Source organism: Panthera pardus, unplaced genomic scaffold (genome assembly GCF_024362965.1).
Source record: "Panthera pardus isolate Hobbes unplaced genomic scaffold, ASM2436296v1 HiC_scaffold_16, whole genome shotgun sequence".
Taxonomy (NCBI): domain Eukaryota; kingdom Metazoa; phylum Chordata; class Mammalia; order Carnivora; family Felidae; genus Panthera; species Panthera pardus.
The window spans coordinates 3,571,974-3,591,496 of NW_026526721.1; the positions used below are offsets into that span (position 1 = coordinate 3,571,974).

Below are 19,523 nucleotides of genomic sequence, written 5' to 3' on the forward strand. Positions count from 1 at the left end.
GTCAGAGGCAGCCCTGGATTTGCAGCATCCTGGCAGGTGTCCCCGTGCCGGTGGGTGTTCCCCCCCCCTCCACTTGGCCAAAAGGGAGAAAAGGAGAAGCTGGGGCAGGCCCGCACGAGGGAAGCGCGTCTCCTCCTCATACCGGGGCCCCCGTACAAGCAGCCCCATGTGCGGGGTGTGGGGGGTGACGACTGTCCCCAAAGACATCCGCATCCCAATCCCAGACCTGCGGCTGTGTCCCTCACAGGGCAAAAGGGGCCATGCAGATGGGATTAAGCTGCAGGTCTTGAGGCAGAAGCTCGTCCCGGACTGTCGGGAGGACCCTCTATAACTGCAAGAGACCTTCCCGCAGGGGGCTGGGGGTGCGAGGGTGTGAGGCGGTGCAAGCGGAGGGCAGGGACAGACCTGAAGACGCTCCGTGTGCGGATGGAGGCGGAGAGGGCAGGGGTCTCTGCAGCCGGGAACGGCCAGGAGACGGACCCCCCACAGCCTCTGGGGGCCACGGAGTCCGCTGACCTGTCTTAGGAATCCTGACCTGCAGAGCCGGAACGGAAGTGATTTGCGTGTGTGTGTTCGAAAATGCGCGTTGCCCCTGACCGCCGCTCCGTGGTGACTTACTGTGCGGCGATAGAACGGGTACCCGGGGGGCGGGCATCGTGAGCTGCGGGGCCCTGATTTCCAGCTGGTGGGTGGTTTCCGGTGAGATTTTATTGCATGTTACGCCCCCTTTGGGTCTGTGTAGACATAGCCCAAAGGGGGTTGAAACAGAACTGGGAGAATGACGGGGAACCCACGAGCCACAGTGCGCAGGTCCTTCTGTCCTTTGTGGTGGGTCACGGTGACCCGCTTCCCTCCGGGCCACGCGGCACGTCCACACCTTACAGGGTCTGAGCTCGCAGGACAGAGGTCCACCTGCGGCGGCTACGAGGGTGGCGGCAGGTGGCTGAACATCCTGGGATGTGAAAGTGCGTCTTGTGCGTCTCCAAATCACACCGAGGGGGCGTCGGACCCCCTCAAACGCCGGCATCGCCCAGCCCCGCCGAGAGCTGGGCCTCGTCGGCACGAGCCGCGCAGAGCACGAGCGAGTCTCTTAGCTGCCCGGGATCCAGTTCCTCCAGTTGAACGCGGAGTTCGAGCCGTGGGTCAGCGTCTTCACGGGAGGGTTCACCAACTCCCATTTCCCTTCCTCTTTATTTTCTTCGCAGAAGCACATACCCAGAGAAGGAATCTAGGACAGAGTTTTCAATCACTTGTTAATATCTTGTAGGAGGTCGATCGACTTTATAGTCGCTCTAGACCCAACAGACAGGCCCTGCTGGGCCGGGGAGGAGGGCACGATGGGCCCTCGCTGGCACCGCTGCCTGAAACGTGATGCTGGCGCCTCACACAGCCGTCCGCAGCGGGGCCGCGCCCCTCGCTCCCACGGACCAGGGCGATGTCTGCGGACCAGCAATAAGCCGGTGGCACTGGGGGTGCTGTTGGCATCTGACGGGCAGAGGCCAAGGATGCTGCTGCTGTCTACCGTGCCCAGGACGCCCCGCGGCAGAGAAGTACCCAGCCCGAGGCTCAACGGTGCCCAGGCTACAGCTTGAAGAGTGACTTACATTCTCAAAGTTGGCATCGCAAAAAGATGTAGGTATTGTTTTCAGAGCCCAGGAAAAAACCGCAAAGTGAGACTTTAGACCTTAATCCCTTCATCTGTAAAATGAATGTGTTTGTGGAAATCTTTGTTTTTAAGGCTTTGTTGTTGTTGTTGTCGTTTGCATGTTTTGCTTTCCTGTTTTTCTTCTCTCTTTTGATGTGTGGAAATTTCTTGGTGAGACAAAATTTGCAGAAATTCCAACATGCGGTGGGGGTCCACGTGGATGATGGCGCTGACTCAGGATGACTCTCTCCTACTTAGAGAGACTGTGCATGTGTGTGCGCATGCACGTACATGTACGCACACGTGTACACGTGTGTGCATGCATATGTGCGTGTACACACGTGTGCATGTACCTGTGTGTACACCTGTGTGCATTTGTGTCTGTGAGTGTATGTGTGTGCATGTGCACATGTGTGTATGCATGTGTATATACGTGTGTGTGCATGCATACATGTACATGTGTACCCCGGTGTGCATGCGCATGTGCATGTGTGTACCTGTGTGGGTGCATGTGTGTGCATGTGTGCATGTGCACATGTATGTGCACACATATATGTATGCACATGTGTACGCATGTATGCATGTGTATGTACACACACGTGTGCGTGTACCTGTGTGTGCACCTGTGTGCATGTGTGTCTGTGAGTGTATGTGTGTGCATGTGCACATGTGTGCGCATGCATGTGTACATATGTGTGCGTGTGTGCACACATACATGTACATGTGTACCCCTGTGTGCATGCGCGTGTGTATGTGTGCATGCGTGCACCTGTATGCACGCATGCATCTATGTGTGCACATGTACACATGTGTGCATGCATGCATGCGTGTGCGCATGCGTGCACGTGCACATGTATGTGCATACATGTATACGCATGCACATGTGTACCTGTGTGCATGTACCTATATGTGTACACCTGTGTGCATCTGTGTCTGTGAGTGTATGTATGTGCATGCACACATATGTGCATGCATGTGTATATGTGTGCATGTGCCTGTGTATGTGTGTGCACGTGTACACCAGTGTGCATGTGTGTGTATGTGTGTGAGTGTATGTATGTGTGTGCATGCGCACATGTGTGTGCATGCGCATGTGTATGTGTGTGCATGTGTGCACCTGTGTGCATGCATGTATGTGTGCGTGCATGTGTATGCACGTGTGCCTGTACAAGTGCACACATGTGTGTATGCATGTGCACACATGCATGTATGTGTACACACATATGTGTATGCATCTATGTGCGTGCACATGTATACCAGTGTGGTTGTGTGTGTATGCGTGTGAGTGTATGTGTGTGCGTGTGTGTGTACACGGGGAGGCAGCGTGATGGGGTGGGCAAGGGGAAGGTCATGAACGATCTGTTTCTGTCTGCCCTCGATTTGAAGGCCCGTGGCTCCACAGAGCCCCTTGGTAAATTTCTGCTGTGTGCAGGCGAGTGCAGCTTATTTGGGGATGGGGTGGGGTGGGCACCAAAGTGTCAGGATAAAAATGTCAGAGGAATTTGGAAGTTCAAGGCTGGCCAAGGGTCGGGGCAGTGGGTGGGAATGGGGCTGCAAAGACTAATAGGGCTTTGGAACAGCCTCCACGTGCGACGGTCAGCAGCTGGCATGTGCGGTGGCCATCGTGGGGGTGACCTGGAGCCCCAGGAGAGGGGGGAGGGGCGCGGGAGCAGGAGCGGGCAGCACGGGAGCACAGGGGAGGTGGACGGGGGATAGAGCAACAGACGGGGAGCAGGTGCGCGGGGGCCGACGAGGAAAACCCCAGAAAAGTGCATCCTCACCCAGTGTGGCCTCGAGCCCTGTACTCGGAGAGTGGTAGTCGGTGGCCCAGGACCCCTAAGGGCTCGGGAACATCTGGGTCACAGTTGGGAAAGCCCACCTCGGGGGCACTCTGAGGGGCTTCCACTCAGGTCCAGAGGAAAGTGAATGGGAAGAGAGAGGGTGCACGCAGGTATCGCTCTCTGACTCGCCCCCCCGTGAGGGAGGACCCGGCTTTCTCTGGCAGGCAGGGCGGGGCTCCGAAAGCCGGGAACTTTGCGTAGGCACAGAGCCCGTGTGGGCCGGGCAGGGCACGGGGCTGCCCCTCTGCAAACAAGCTGGGGCTGGTCGTGGTCCTGTGACGATTTTGCACAAAGGAACCAGCTCAGGGGCCCATCACCCATCCCAAGTGTCGTTTATGCCACTGTACTCCTGGCCTCAAGGTCACTGGCCAATTAGTTTGATAAAAAGGCCAAGGACAGTGGGCAAGTCTGGCCCTGAGTAGATTTTCGGTGCAGGAGCAGGGGGTGTGTCTGAGCCCCCAGTTTGCCTGCCTTGAGTCATTTCACTGGGTGACGGTCAACAGGTCGGTGCAGACCACTCACTACCCTTCTCCACACATCCGTCACCTGTTAGCTTTTCTTGTGAGTGTTTGCAGAGCCCCAGCCCGGCCCCGGACACGCTGGCCGTCACCGCAAGTGCTTGTGTGTTCCATGGTGGGCTGACTCCAAAGGCGAGGGGTGGGGGTTCCTTTCTGTCCTCTAGCCCCCCACCCCCTGCCCCTGGGTCCCCAGAGCAAGCCAGCCCCGCAGTTGTCCTTTGTCCTTGTATCCACACGGCTTACTACTCACTGGACCATCTGGTCCACTACAGGGACTGCCTGTTTCTTATTTTTCATATTATCTGGGCAGCAAATGGCCAAAGTTGCCATAATGATGATAAAGAGGACAAACCGCTCCCATCAGCCCCCCACCCAGGACCGCCCTTTGTGTAAGAGCAGGTGCGCACATTCTCAGCACACAGGGTGGGTGGGGTGGGGGCGTCCCTGCTGCCCCGGGTTGTCTGGACGCCTGCTTTCATTCTGAGAGGGGAGCGTGATGACCCCGTGTGCTCGGGGTGCTTGACTTCACGGCCCGAAGGGGAGGAAGGGGCGGGCGCATACCTTTCTCACGAGCTGGGCGAAGTCTCCGCTGTCGCGGGGAGGCAGCCCAAGGAGCGGGCGGGTGCAGGAGTCCAGCGCTGAGCCGTGGCCCACGATCAGGATGACGCCTACTGTACAGAAAGGGACACCTCGGAGTCAGAGCAGGCACGGAGAGCGCCTTCTAGTAGAACGAGAGTCCCCAAAGTGGTCGGGTGGAATCACCCCCGGGGTACACAAAGCCTTGAGAGATCCCGGGTCGGAAGCGGTGCGGCAGGTACCCCGAGTTGCGGCTCCCCCATGCGTGTGCACGGTCCCTGCTGTATCACGTCCTCGTGCACCTTCTGGGGGCGGCCGCGCCTGTCGGGAGCTTCCGGGGGGTGGGACTGCGCTGTGACCTGAGGGACCACCTCTTGTGGGATGTGGTGGCTGCCTCCCAGGCTGGGTCCTTCAGCTTGAGAGGCATCAGCCACCACGAGCCTGCTGATGCCTCTCGCTTCAATAACGACACCCCGAGTCCACGGGTGGAGCGAGTCTTCTGCTGGCGGGCGTGGCTGCCGCGGGGACCAGTCACAGCTGGGGGGAGCTGGCGGGTCCTGGTGGGTCCACGAGGTGCTGTGGCCGGCCCCACAGGATCCACCTGGAAGAGGCAGTCGGGTGGAGAGCTTCCCTTGAAGGTTCTGGCCGACACAGAACGATTCATTCTTGCTGCTTCCTGACACTGAATTCTCCAGCGTGACCGAAGCCCTGATGTACTATTTCCTGTTAATTCCGCTCTCACATCTCTGGCCTCCGAAGTCACGGTGCGGTGGCAGCCGGGATGCCACCTGGGAGGCGGACGCACGGCTTCGACTCTGGGCCTGTGCTCTCGGTGCTCGGGTGACGTGGGCACGTAGGCTTCAGTCCTCTGGGCTGCAGAGTCATGCGGTGTGCGTGGAGGTGACACCAGGCTGTGCAGGACGGTGACCAGTTCACAGATAACGTCTGCCCGGGGACCGGTGGGGTCGGCTCTTACCCTCCAGCCCGCCTGGAGTTTTTACTCCTCCTCTGCCGCTGGCCACACCTGTCACGCTCCCGCCTGCCTCATGCTGTCCCCTCTCCGGCACGGCTCACCTTCCAAATCCGACTTGTCCTGTCCCTCAAGCATTGCATCCTGACAGCCTCAGCCACACGGGGACGGATGGGCTGTGTTCCCTGCGGTGGGCGTCACAAGACAGTGTTCAGAGGGGTTGGAGCTGATTGAGCAGATCCCCATCCCTGTTCCGGAAGGCCTCACCCCTGTAATGGGGGGAGTGTCCTCGGAAGGGCAGAGCATCCCGTGGACACTGAAATTCAGCTCAGGACGGAGGCTCGAACTGGAGCAGCTAGACAGCGGTGGCCTGAGGACGGGCGAAAGGCTCTCACGTCACCGTCTGTCCTGAGGCGCTCTGTCGCAGTAACTGTGCGTAACAGGAGTTTGGGAATCAACCAAATGCCACTAAGCTGTGGCTTCCGGAAGCACGTTCCCCAGGGTGCCAACCGGTCAAAATGGGCCATTTGTAAAGCAGCCTCGAGGCCGGCTGTGTTTGGGGGAGCTGGGCGCGGCCAGGTTTGGGTCTCCTCCTACAGGATGTGAGGGAGCGTGTCCCCCCGGCGCGTTGGGACTGTCCGGGGAGGCCAGGTGCTCAACTCTTCCCTGAGAGCAGAGACGGTCTTCCCTCGTCAGCAGACATCTCTGCCTGAGTCTGCGGGATGAGGGACGAGGGATAACCAGGTGGGGAAGCGGGTCTGGTGGTCTCTCACTGCCTCGGAGACTCTTCCTCGGGTTATTCAAAACTCCTAATATTCTGGATGTCATGCCTTTCCCCAACAATCTCCAAACTCTTGGAGGGCAGAGCGCGTGCCTTCTTCGCGTGGATTTTCCCCACGCCGTTTTATTTGGTCTCTGACACGTCGCTGATGTTCAGCGCGCTAACTTAAAATTCTAAAGGCTCACGTGTCAACTTTTACCACGGATGTTTTCAAATATCCCCCAGTAGGCCCACAGGTGGGTCTAACGCATCCCGGAGCCGCCATGGCGTGACTCTGGCACATCGCGCACCATCCGTGAGTACACCGCCCCTCCCCCGCTACCCCCGCCGTCCCACCATTCCACAGACTACACCTCAGTCTGCCCCTTCACGTGACCACTTCCCACCCTGCCACGCCCAGCCTGCCGCCGCCACACCTAACAGAATTCACACGGTTTCTCAGGCATGTCCACATTCAGACTCTACACTCGAATTCCGTATTCAGGTTTCTCTAACGGTCTCAACCGTCTACACCTACAGATGTTTTGTTCGAATGTGACCTGACATCTGGTTCGCGTTCCATTCTTAGTCTCTTGTTTCCTAGGGAGCGGACACGAGCGGTTTGTGTTGACCCTGCCATCCTGGATCCCATCGGCTCTCGGTGACAGAATCGGGACCACCCCCCCCCCCCGGGTGGTGGCAGCCACGCGCCCGGTGACTGCAGAGGCCTCTGTGTGACACTGTTGGTTGGGGAGGGGGCGGACGAGGTTGGGGCTTTCCTAAACTCCAAAAACTGGCCAGTTTCCACCCCCGAGGTAAGACCCCACCTCCCCGGGGGGCTGCCCATCCCCAGGGCCGGGGGGCTGGGGGACGCGGGAGGCCCTTACCGTCCCGTGGGCGGATGCTGGTGATCCATCCGACGCTCACCGCACACCTGTTCACATACTCGTCGTAGCTCTCGGCCGGCATGAGGGAGGCGAGGGGAAACGCAGGCCTGGAGGAGGAGACGGGGGTGGCTGCCACGCCGGCCTGCTGGCCGTGTGGTCAGCGGGAGAAGGAGGAGCCCTTCCGGGAGGGCGGGGCTCTAGGTCCACGTGACAGTCCAGTGTGGGCCCCAAGCAGGCGGGGGGCCGACGTTCGATCTCTAGTTCGATCACTGAACCCAGGAGGGTTTGTGACGGCAAAGAGTGGGCCGTGGCAGACAAGGACTAACCGTGTCTCCTGGACCACACCCTGGCCGGGCTCCCGGAGCCCGCGTCTCACGAGGCCGACCGTGGGCTTCCGTGTCCAACTGCGTGGGGTCGGTTTTAGCGAGGCTCCTGCTATCACAGGGAGCCGGAAGCCCTACCCTTGGTGTCTGCTCCTCCTCGAATCCTGAGCAAACCCCGCCTCCCCCGTCACCCGCAGGCGATGCCCGCGCACGCTCACCCTGGCCTGCCTCGGCAAGGCTACTGCCCCATCCCTCAGTAGCGTCCCACCTCTGCCCTGCTCCTTCACTAAAATCCCTCACTTGTCCCCATGATGTTCAAAGCCTTGTCCAGTCCTGGTGCCTGGTCGCACCCCCAGTGCAGTGGTCCCCCAAATATAGTCTTTAATGCTGTCGTGAATGTTTCTTCCTGGGCAGGAGCTACGAAGGTGCCCCACCCCGGCAGAAAGGGAGGGAATGACCCACCTGTAATCCATGCTGACGTTGAAGCCCGCCTCCTGCAGCTCGTCCAGGGTCATGAGGGTTGGGGTGGTTTTGCCGGACTCCCATTTTGTCCATTCAAAGATGCCGGGTTCCACTCTTATCTTAATTGTTTTCTCCAGTTTGAGCTCTGGATCCAACGGAATACAAGCGTTTGTAACCCTCAGTGTCCAGATTGGTTTTACGTGAGTCTCTTAAACAATACTTTTTAAAAAAAAATGTGGGTTTTTTTTTCCCTTGGCAAATATTGTTCTGTGATTACTTACAGCTGTGCTATTTCTTTTTTTTAAAGTTTATTTATTTATTTTGAAAGGGAGAGAGAGAGAGAGGCAGAGAGCAGGAGAGAGAGAATCCCAAGCAGGCTCCGAGCTGTCAGCGCAGAGCATGACTTGGGACTCGAACTTATAAACCATGAGATCATGACCTGAGCTGAAATCGAGAGTTGGACAGTTGGCCAACGGACACACCCAGGTGCCCCTGCTATGCTATTTCTAAGACAGAACCCGCCAGATGGTTGAAAGGCATCTGAGGAGCGGTGACGCCTGTCCATAAGGAAGGGGACAGAGTCTGCCCGGCCTGCGAGATGCCACTATCAGTGGGTCACCCTGATGGTCCCATATATCTCTACAGCCAGACTAGCACTGGGCCTCATCATTGATCAAGAGTGAGAGCACACCATGTCGACCAACCCAGTGATCCATGGAAAAGACTCGGCCAATCGAGGAGCACACTAGTCACCACTGAGGCGCCATCTTGACAGACACCCAGATTGAGGAGAAGGTGAAGGGTGAAGGAGCTGTCTCTTGGAACACCCAGACTTCTCCCAGCTACCCTTCCCGAGAATTTCATACCTCGACCAAGAGAACACCTATAGCATAAGGCCATCTCTTTGAGTGGGGGAAAGAGGGCCTGAATGCTTTTATTTGAAATGGAGAAAATGTCATTAAGCTCCAATGCTGGAAATAAACCAGTTCCCCAAATGTATTCCAGGTCCACGGAACAAGTTCCTTTGCCAAAGCACATTGACGAAAGGGAGTTACACGGTCTAACCAGGCTCCTGAGTTCCCTCCAGCCTGTGGAGGGCCCGTGTCCAGTGCGAACAGTTGGAGAGGTTCCCAAAGGGTCTTGGCCACTCCTTCTGTGGAGCCATCTTGCAGCCACTTTGTTCTGTGGGTCACATTTTGGGAAATGGTCCATCTGGACAGTCACTGACATGACAGTGAAACTAAGGGTAGCATGTAAACCTCTCAGATGTCAGTCTGGAAACAGGTCTGTCCTGTTCCAGGACCTGTGAAGAAGGTTGAGCGCCCTCATTTTCCTGAACGACCCAGAATTTATACACTTGGACTTTAAACAGCATCATGATAATTAAAAAAGATGTTCTGCATATAGACCAAAAGTCCACGAGACATCGTATTAGAGACATTGACGTTATCATCACCGGAGAACATTTCTGAGAACTTTGTACTTCACTTGTCGAGCCCACCCGTCATTAGCTCCAGCTCTCTACCTGGTCCTCCACATCTGCCCCTGCAGGAAAGCCCCAGGCCCTGTGGTGGCTGGGTCTCCATGTAAAGTCAGTACTCAGTGACCACCCTCTATCTCTCTGATAGACATGTCGTGCCTTCCGTGCACCCCAAACCTCCAGAGGTCCTTCCCTTTCTCACTTCCAGCTGGTGGCCTGACCCCCACTGTCTCTAAGAAAGTAGAGGCAAGCCCCCTCCCCCACATTAGCACACCTGCTGTGTCTGTGTCCACGTCTTCTGCCCTCTGTCCCATCACTGTGGGGCTTTGGCCTGTGCTCCCGCACTGCTGACTACATCATGTCCACTGCCCCCCCCGCCCCCTCCCTCCAAGAGGGCAGGGCAGGGCTCCAGCGGCAGACGAAGAACCAAGGCCCCCAGGACAAGCTGCACTTCTCTGGCAGGAACTTTCTTTTTCCTGCAGGCAGAAGCTGCTAAAGACGGTCTGGGGGCTTCCTGAGGGACATCAGCCTTCAGTGGTGCTGGACAGCTGCCAGCAGCCGCTCCCCTCGCCCTGGCAAGAGTCATGAGCTTGGCCCTCAGAAGGGACCACAGCTGTTCCCAGCTCTGTGGGCTTTTGAAACCCCGCCTCAGATGCTGTTTTGAAACCACATGGCAGGGGCGCCTGGGGGCTCTGTCAGTTAAGCGTCCAACTTCGGCTCAGGTCATGATCCCACGGTTCGTGGGATCAAACCCCATGTGGGGCTCTGCAGTGACAGTGCAGAGCCTGCTTGGGATCCTCTCTCTCTCCCTTTCTCTCTGCCCCTCCTCTGCTCTCTCTCTCTCTCTCTCTCTCTCTTTAAACATATGTTAGATACAAGCAGATGCAGGTGGACAGTGTGATGACAGGCTCCTGCCCTCGATTAGAATCCTGGCATTCCAGAAATGTTGATGGGCTCAGTGTCTGCTAACAGCTCTCGGAGGACTGGTCCAAAACCGTCTTGCGACTTCTGTGGCCATTCATTGCCACTCATCCGATTCTTACCCCCCTTCCCGTCCCTCCCCCCTTTGGAGAATAACCATGAGGTCAGGGCCACCTGCGATGCTCACTGCAGCTCTTACCGACCTTCCAGGATGTGTTTGGCTGTCTGCACACAGCGGAGGGCTGGGGAGGTGAAGACGGAGGTGATTCTGATGCCGCTGTCCAGCAGTGCTTCTCCTGGAAAACAGCAGGTGCAAAAACCCCTCTTCACAATTGTAACCTCCCATGGGGAGGACTCTGAGGGCTGGCTCGCTACCTGAGGCAGGCAGGATCTTAAATGGCCCCGAGATTTCCAGCCCCTGGTGCACCCACCCGTAAGGTCCCCGTGAGTGTGGCTGGAGGCTGTGAATGTGGGAGTGTTGTGTCCTACGGCAGAAGCGAGATAATTGCAGGTAAGCCTCAACCATCCGGGTGAGCCCGTTAAAAGCAGAGATTTATCTCTGGCTGTCACAGAAAAAAGTCAGAGAGCCCAAGGTATGCGGATTCCGCATGCAAGATATTCCCTACTGCAGGCTTCGGAGATGGAGGGGGCCACATGGCAAGGAGTGTGGGAGCTGAGAAAAGAAAGCCCTTTGGTGATGGCCAGCAAGGGAACCAGGACTTCAGTCCTACGACCGCAGGGAACCGAATTCCCCCAACAGTCTTTTGGGGGAAACTGCAACTGCTTCCAAGAGGCTCCGGATGGGAGCTCAGCCCTGCTGACAGTTGGAGTTCAGGCTGTGAGATCCTGAGCAGAGAGGGACAAGCCCGGAGCTCACATTTTCTCTCGCAAAATTAGAGGGCCTGGCCCCTGGGAAAGAAGGGGACCTTTTTAGGAAATGCACGGTGCCAAGCTGGCGAGGCTGTAGGGGAGGCTGTCACGGGCTGGATCGTACCCCCCAAATTCATCTGCGGGGGTCCTCACACTCCGTTCCTCAGAGTGTGACCTTCTTTGGGCACGGTGTCTTTATAATGGCAGTCAGGTTACGATGCGGTCACTAGGGGGCGGGGGGCTCCGGTTCAATCTGACCAGCGTCCTTCTCAAAGGGGGGAGTTTGGACACAGCCATGATGGGCACAGGGGGAGGCGAGGAGGCAACGGAGGCGACGTGAAGACCCAGGGAGAGGGCGGCGTCTATAAGCCCAGGGAGGGGCCTGGAGCAGCCGCCCTCATGGCCTCGGGAGGAACTCAGACGCCTGGCTTCCAGAACCGCAAGAGAACAAACACATTTCTGCTGATGGAGCCACTCCACCTGTGGTACCTCATCAGGGCGTCCCCGGAAATGAGTGCAGAGGTCAAAAACTGCCCGCACGGACACCCCTTCAGAGACCCTGAGCTCCTTCCGGTAACCAGCAGTGTGCAAGCCCACACACCTCCCTCATTTCTTGATTCGGGTCTTTTCATTCATAAAATGAAGACCAGATGAACCCGTTGGCTTTTTTGGCTCCAAAAAGTCAACCATGTGGGACCAGAACCCCAGACATAAAGCATAAGCCCAGACTGAGAGATTCTGAAGTAAAATCAGAGAGGATATGTTCTTTAAAAAAAAAATTTTTAGTGTTCATTCCTTTTTCCTCCCCTCTCTTGTATCTTTCATTCCTTCTGAGCCCCCCAACTATTCATCCTGGGTCAAACCCCTGCACCTGCTCTTACTAGCTGTGTGGCCTTGTGCAACTTCCTTAACCTCTCTGTGCCTGAGCCGCTTCCTCAGCAGAATGGGGTTAATGCTAACACGGACCTCCGCGGGCATGTGGCAAGGGCTCAGTATGCATTAGTGGTCATCATTGCTGTGATTAATGTTACTATTTCTAGCAGAATGATCCCCAGACATACCTGCTATGCGGGACTGGAAAATTCCACACGATGATAGTGGAGGATCATTTTCAAAGTCTTTGATTCCACTGCTCCTTCTGGGCAGACTGCAAGGGAAGTTCAGGTCTGGCCGGTAGTATTTCCCTGAAGCATAAATAATCACCAGGCGTTCAGGCCCACCGACTTAGTGCAGGTTTGAAACCCCCAAGATCACGACCCACATCGGAAGCAAGGTTATCATTTAAATTGTTGTCATCTGTGTTTTTTCTTTTTTTTAAATTTTGTAATGTTTATTTATCTTTGAGAGATAGAGACAGAAACAGAGTACAAGTGGGAGAGAGGTAGAGAGAGGGACACAGAATCCAAAGTAGGCTCCAGGCTCTGAGCTGTCAGCACAGAGCCCGATGCGGGGCTCGAACTCACGAGCCGTGAGATCATGACCTCAGCTGAATTCAGACGCTTCACCGACTGAGCCACCCAGGCTCCCCTCATCTGTGTTTTTTCTTAAAGGTGCTCTGCGATGTGGAGTCAACCGTGACACATCTCTTCAAATGCACAGGACACAGGTGTCAACCCCAGAAACCTCGAGACCCTCTGTGTCCCCTGAGGTCTCCTCAAGAAGATTCACTCATACAATCTTCTTGATTAAGAAAGGAATGTCTCCATTACTGACTGAGCTAAACTTGATAGACATCTCAAGTTGGCATTAATTACGGAAGGGAAATTCTACCCATCCCCGCAGCTGACGGTGTGTTACATTGTCCCCGGGGACAGGGTGCACATGGCCAGAATGCTCCTTCAGTCGATTGCTAGAAATCAGGTGGATCCGTGGGGTCTCCCCTCAACCCTCCAACCAGAGGCTGCAAAACGCTTACCCTGACTTTGACCTTGAGCTCTATGAGCTGACAATCTGGTGCAAATCCTGGGACCACCAGTTACTAGTTGTATGATTAGAGTCAACTGACTTACTCTCCCTCATTAGTGAAAGGGAGAAATGATAGAGCTGTTACAACGAATCAGCGTGGTAATGCCCGGATCCCAACGCCTGGCTCAGGGGAGGTGGTCGATAAGTGGTAAGCTCAACCTCATATTGAGTTATTGATTACCCCTACAGAGGACACTATGCCACACCAAGCCCTCACGTCCCCCCAAGCAACCCCAAACCTTCCGGCTGCTGGTAGTTTCTAGCAGCCCAGCCTCCTTTCCTGAGAACTGCTGCACATCCTGGGGTAGACCCTGTCACTAACCCTGCCCGAGCACACCAGCCCAGCCCTCCACATGGCCTCCTAGCCCGTCACAAACACAAAGAGGCAGCTTGCTACTTTGAATGCCTTGCTTTCATGCATGACTTTCCTGGAAGCTCCCTCCTTGGCATTTCCATTGGCAGAGACTTTGTTTGAAGAAAGGCTTTCATTAAATGCCAAAACATATCTTGTGTTTTCTGGGGAAAGTCCTATTTGTTTTCTTCCCAGAGAAGGTCCCTTGATGGTATTGTTAACCTGTTCCACGTAGGTCTTTTGTCCTCGTTGACGCTTTATCTGTGAGAAGCAGAGCGCGGAGCTCAGAAGAGGATAAGGATTGGAGCAAAGTTAGGGTCTGATGGTGTAGAGCCTCAGATGGAGGGGGGTCAACTGGCTAGCACCACTGAGAAATGAAGGGCCATATGAGGGCCAGAAGTGAGCAGAAATGAGGAGGAGATCTGGGGTCCGAGGAGAGTCTGGCAGCACCCCCTGAATACCCCATTGTAATTGATTAAACAATGTAATACGCAAAGTTTGGACAAATTAGACTGTCAGTATTCACGTTATCAAGGCCTGCTCGGCCTGTGGAAAGAGCCACCAGGAGCCTCCTCCAGCTGGGACTATCCGGTGTCTTTCCCCTGTAGATGACTCAGTCTTTGGTCAATATTCTTCCTCTTTCCATGATGTCCAATGAACGTCTTTGGCGCTGGTTATTTTGTGTCGGTTCTCACACCGCCACGGCCACACGCACACTGACGTGGTGTGCGATTTCAATCTGTGGTTTCAATAATTGTTGTATTACAGGGAAGTTTCTTCTCATTGCACGTCTGAATGTCAATTTGTCCTCACAGCCACGTGTCATCCTGTTGTCTCTTTCCTGAGCCTTTGCGTCTGTGATTGATCTTGTTTTATAGAGACAAGCATAGCATCACTTCCGTAGGGTCTTGTAGATATGTTTGGCCATGATGTAATCCGTTCAGAATTTTCCTGGTGCATGCTGGTCATCTGCCGGTGGTTTCCTCTACTCATTTCCCCCCTTTCTTATCCTGCTGGGCTCCCAGAGGAATTCCGAAAGAGCTTAGCTAGACCAGTTACTGTGAATGGATTTTATCACTCTGTTCATTCAGTATCTTCAGTTGTACAATTATTTGTGGCTTAGGTGTTGTGGCGTGCTGGGCTTTCCATTCAGGGGTGTGCATTGGTATAGATGCGTATCGTTGTGGGTGGGCTGTACTTATAAGCACTGTCCTTCGTTCCTGGTATCCAGTGGGGTGAACTTGGGATAAGCAAGACACACGTTCAAAATATGTCCATCAGTTGAGTTGCACAGCTAAACGTTGCAGGGAAGCGACCACAGCAGCGAAGATTATCTCAGAGAGATACAGCAATGAGACTGAGATAGGGTTGTGCCAGCAGCTGAGGGTTCAGAGACCACAGGTCACAGTGACACAGTGTCAACTCAATGCTGCACTCGCTAACCAACTTGCCGCGTGTGCGTCCAGAATAAAGACGACTGTCCATGGGTCACACCAGCTGATCGCTTACTGTTGATAGCCATTCCCCCATCTTCCACAAAGCATTTGAGGTAAGATACTTACAGACAGTGTGCACGCGTAGAATATCTCCGGAGAAAGATACAGCACGTACCCCTCCCACATATACTATCACCCTGAAGAACGGTGCCACAGGGGACCCGGCTCAGGAAACGGAGAAGTGATGTCATTTGTTAGATCTATGTACTTTCTGGGGCTAGATCCTGCCAGGATGTTACCTACCATCAGGAGTGGAACACTGCTGCAGCCACGACTTCCCGAAGATTTGATCCACTCTCTCCCCGTGGCGCACCACCAACACACTCTTCCTCGCTATTGTGGCCTGAGATGGTGGAGGAAAGACATGGGCAATTTAACACCCCCATTCTTAGACTTACTCAATGGGCACCTCCCCTCGTCATCCCACAGGTAGCCTAGAAACAGAGTCCTCGTCTTCCTTGCTCAGGGACTGTAGCCCATTTCACCAAAGTCATTGCAGTGAAAGAAGGTTGGGAATTGAAGGTGGGAATCTCTTTAATTTCTGGCCACTTTCTGTTTCCTGGGCATTATGACATTATCAAGGGAAAGAAAACCCACAGGAATAACCTATGCCATACACAGCACACCAACTTGTCTACCTTTCTGTTTCTTCTGGGTCCTTACCCCATGTCCCTCCAGACTGCTCTCATGGAACACCACAGGCTGGGGGCTCATCAGCTACAGATCCTTATTTCCCATAGTTCTGAAGGCTGGAAATCTGAGATCAGGGTGCCTGGCGACCTTCTGGGCTGACTTCTTGCTGGGTCCTCAGGGGGGGGGGGGAAGGGGCAAGGGATCTCTGTGGGGTCTCTTGTATTGTAAGGGTTAAATTGTAGTGTAGGGCTAACCTGTAGCCTTAACAAATAACAGCTTTGTTTTAACACTATAGGTTAAAAGATAACAGCCTTATCCTATCAATCAAGGGAGGGATTAGTGTTTGGATGGGGGCAAGGGCCTGTTTGAACCGTTTCCACCTGGGAACTCTTCCTTTGTTCTGTTCCCAGGTGATAATAAGACGATGTGGTCGGCTATAAAAGCTCTGTACCCCGGCTCTTCGAGGCCTCACTCTGGTCAAGAGTGTTGGTCCCGATCAATCGGTTTGCCTTGCCTCTCACTGCAATAAACTTTGTTGTGACTGTCACTGGTGCCCGTAGCATTCTGTTTCAGGAGTCATGTGGATGCAACAGGATAAGGGCACTAATCCCATCATGAAGACCCCACCTCCCCTGACCTAATCGAGTCCCAGAGGCCCCACCTCCTAATGCTAGTACATTGGCAGTTAGGATTTCAACATACAAATTTTGGGGGGATGCAAACATTCAGACAAGAGTATCGCTCCACAGTGACTTCTTAGGACATTATCTATATCTATACATATATATTATCATATAATAGATACTGTGTATTTTCTCTGCGTGTAGATACTGCTGTCAGCATCCCTGGGGCCTAGCATACTGGGAGCATGCATGTCAGAGACTAGGACACAAGCTTCAGTTCACAGATTCCCCACCTAGGGACCTTGGATCTCATTGGGACCAAGGGAAAAACATAGAAAGATGAGTCATAGAAGAAGATGAGAGGCAGAGGTGGCAAGTCCTACCACAGCAGGAGGGCTGGGGGGACTTCGGGTAGGACATGGAACTTGGTCATGCCTGGAGCCAAGGTCACCGGGGATGGTGGGCCAAGGTCACTGGGGATGAATGGGCCAAAGTCACCAGGATGGACTGGCCAAGCTCACCAGGGATGGTCAGAATGAGAAGGGCACTGGGCAGGCAGCTGTAGCTGGTGGTCAACTTGTCTTTGCCCAGTTCCTTTTCCGCAGATGGACCCTTTCCTCCTGCTTCCCATCTTTGGCCTCATAGCAGTTTGAGGCTGGGCTTAGGGGTGAGAAGGAAGGAGCTGATATTGTGTGTTTTTGCTGCAGAGTGGAGTAAGGAAGGGAGGCGGCGAGACATGGCCCTCCTCAGCATGGAGCCCCATCACCAATCCCCAGGCCCGCTCTGATTTCTCCCAAATCCTAGAATGGAAAACGCAGATGCCTTGGACACCCAGCACCCTGGAGAGACAATGACACATCTGTACCCCAGGCAATGCTACTGGCCCTTCCCTTTCAGATTTGATTCTGCAAACAGAGTGGAGCCTGGAGGGTCTGCACCAGCTGCCTCCTTTCTCAGCACTTCTCTGAGTTTGTCGGCAGGGTCAAGTGGCACCATGTGTTGGGACGTGCTGAGAAGGAGGTGGCGGGCAAACACCACGTGCCTCAAGGTGTTCTTAGGGCCAGTACCACGGACAGCTCCTGCCAGACCCTCGTCCCTCGTGAAGTCCACAGCCACGCAGTCTCCAGCGGCTTAACCCGCCGGCCATTCCTGGCCAGTCTGGCTGCCTTCTGATGTGTGCATGAAATGTGTTGCTTGTGAGCCCGTGGAACATTCCAAGTCTCCATGCACAGGTTCTCAGGGCCTCGGGGCCCATGCTCCAAAGTGGACATATGGTCAAAGCAAAGCCAATATTATGATGGTCTCTTAATACAGGGTGCAGACGTTTGGTTCTGGAGGCAAACACCCACCTTCTCGGGTAGAGCACCAAAGGGAAGTTGGTCTTGTCTTCCACTTGTGAAGTATGGTTGATGCCTATTTTCACCAGGATGCCTTTCCCCAGGAGGATGAACATTAAAATGTCTCATCCCTGCCCCCTGCCTGCAGGCAGATTGCAGGACACACAGGGCTCCCAGCCTTAGTCTGCTTACTGAGTCTCCAAGTACTGTTGATCGCTTTGGGCTGGGGTTTTGAGTTTGGAGCATCTTCTTCCCTGGGTTTTTAAATTTGGAGCATTTGAAATTTGAAATGCAGAGCTTTGCAACAGGCGTATCAAGAAAAAGTGCAGGGTCCACGGGGAGTGGAATGACCTTGCTTTTGGGGTCCAGGGGATACCAGGGCCGTGTCGCCTCTTTAGACACGAGGTCCCCGGGTGGAGGTTAAGTGTTGCTGCTGTAACAACGCATCACCGCCTGGAGGCTGAGAGCAAAAGACATGTGTTCCTTCAGAGTCTGGAGGCTAGAATTCCGAAGTCACCGTATCAGCAGAGCCGTGCTCCCTCTGAGGCTCTAGGGGGTGATCCTTCCTGGCTTTCTCAGCTCCGGGGCCCCAGCAATCCCTGGATTTGGCTGAGACACTTCAGTCTCTGTCCCGATACTCAACACAGCCTCCTCCTCTGTGTATCTGCGTGCTCTTTTCTTCCCTGTAGGTCAGATCCCCTGTTTCTCCCTCTCCTAGTGGCTGCTGTGATTAGATTTAGGCCCCCCCGGGACACTCCCCATCAAGACCCTTAGCTCAGCCCATACGCAAAGACGCTTCCTCCTTATAAGAGACCATTCGCAGGTTCCAGGGATTAGCTCCCCATATCTTTGGGGCCATTCTTCAGCCTACTGACGTCCATTCACCAAAGCTGATGCCACTTTATTCTCTCCTTACCATGCGGAGGGGGGACCTCAGAGCAGGTGAGGAGCATTTGGCTCGCAGGGAGACGTCTGTCGGGCTTTCGCCCATTTAGAGCCACGGCAAATTCAGACACAGGCCAAGCTGTGGGCCGACCCTCCTGTTCCAGCTTCTCCCGCCCTCCATCTGGAAAGGGGGGCACGGCCTCAGGGAGCCCCACCCCAGTCCATGCCCTCTCCCCTGCAGCCTACCAAGGGGGGCAAGTCCCGCCTCCACTGTGCCTTCCGGAGTCTGGGCAGTCTGGGTAAAGGAGCCCCGGTTTTGTCTGTCTCTGGCTCCCAGCCAGTGGCCGCTCTGCCCTGGGCCGCTCTGGAACTGGAGATCCATCTACAGGGGACGATCTGTGGCCTCCCCAGTGCCCAGCGTCCTGTGCTCAGCTCTTGTCTGGACCAAGCCCACCTCAGCCTGGAGGCAGCCTCTGAGGGGCTGGTGGCTTCTTGGGGAAGGAGGGCGAGTTTGGATTTAGGGTGATTCGATCAAGAGTCCCGATGAGGGTCTTCATTTGGTCATTTGGTGATTCATCCAATGAGATTTATAAAGCAGGCCCTGAGCCAGGTGCTGAGGACACAGGGACGAGCCAGACAGCACAGGCCTGCTCTCTGCACAGGAACAGACTCTCAGCACTGAGGGCCTGGCCTGCGGTGGGCACCTTGTTTCCCGTAATCCTCCAAAACAACCAAGTTCAGGGGCGCTTACGTGCCTGAGTGGCCCCCGCAAGCTTCCTCCCCTCCATAAGTCTCAGTCTTCCCATCTGTAAAATGAGGACTGACATATCCCATGCTGGCTGCAGGTGGCCGGGATGAAGTCCTCGTGCAGTGTGGGGGCACAGGAGGCGGGACGTGGAGGGACCACTTTGGAGACTCCTCGGGTCAGAGAGGCACCCCCACTGAAGCGGGAAGTGGCCAAGGGCTGGTTGCATGTGCT

General features: G+C 55.0%; 1 protein-coding gene across 5 annotated transcripts in view; it reads right to left on the minus strand.

Moving 5' to 3' along the window:
- Positions 1-690: 690 nt before the first annotated feature.
- UBASH3A (ubiquitin associated and SH3 domain containing A) overlaps positions 691-19,523 on the minus strand; it is a 40,076-nt gene continuing 21,243 nt past the window's right edge. Inside the window, exons 8-14 of one of the 5 annotated variants that reach the window (XM_053903037.1) lie at positions 15,310-15,409; positions 12,315-12,437; positions 10,587-10,679; positions 7,983-8,127; positions 7,198-7,304; positions 4,566-4,672; positions 691-1,228 (exon numbers count right to left, since the gene is read on the minus strand). In XM_053903037.1, coding sequence (XP_053759012.1) covers positions 1,091-1,228; positions 4,566-4,672; positions 7,198-7,304; positions 7,983-8,127; positions 10,587-10,679; positions 12,315-12,437; positions 15,310-15,409 — 813 coding nt within the window. In that variant the 3' untranslated portion in view covers positions 691-1,090. Of the gene's footprint in view, positions 1,229-4,565; positions 5,736-6,718; positions 6,911-7,197; positions 7,305-7,982; positions 8,128-10,586; positions 10,680-12,314; positions 12,438-15,309; positions 15,410-19,523 lie in introns of those variants that run through there. The other 4 variants (XM_053903036.1, XM_053903039.1, XM_053903038.1 and 1 more) reach the window with 4 other exon arrangements.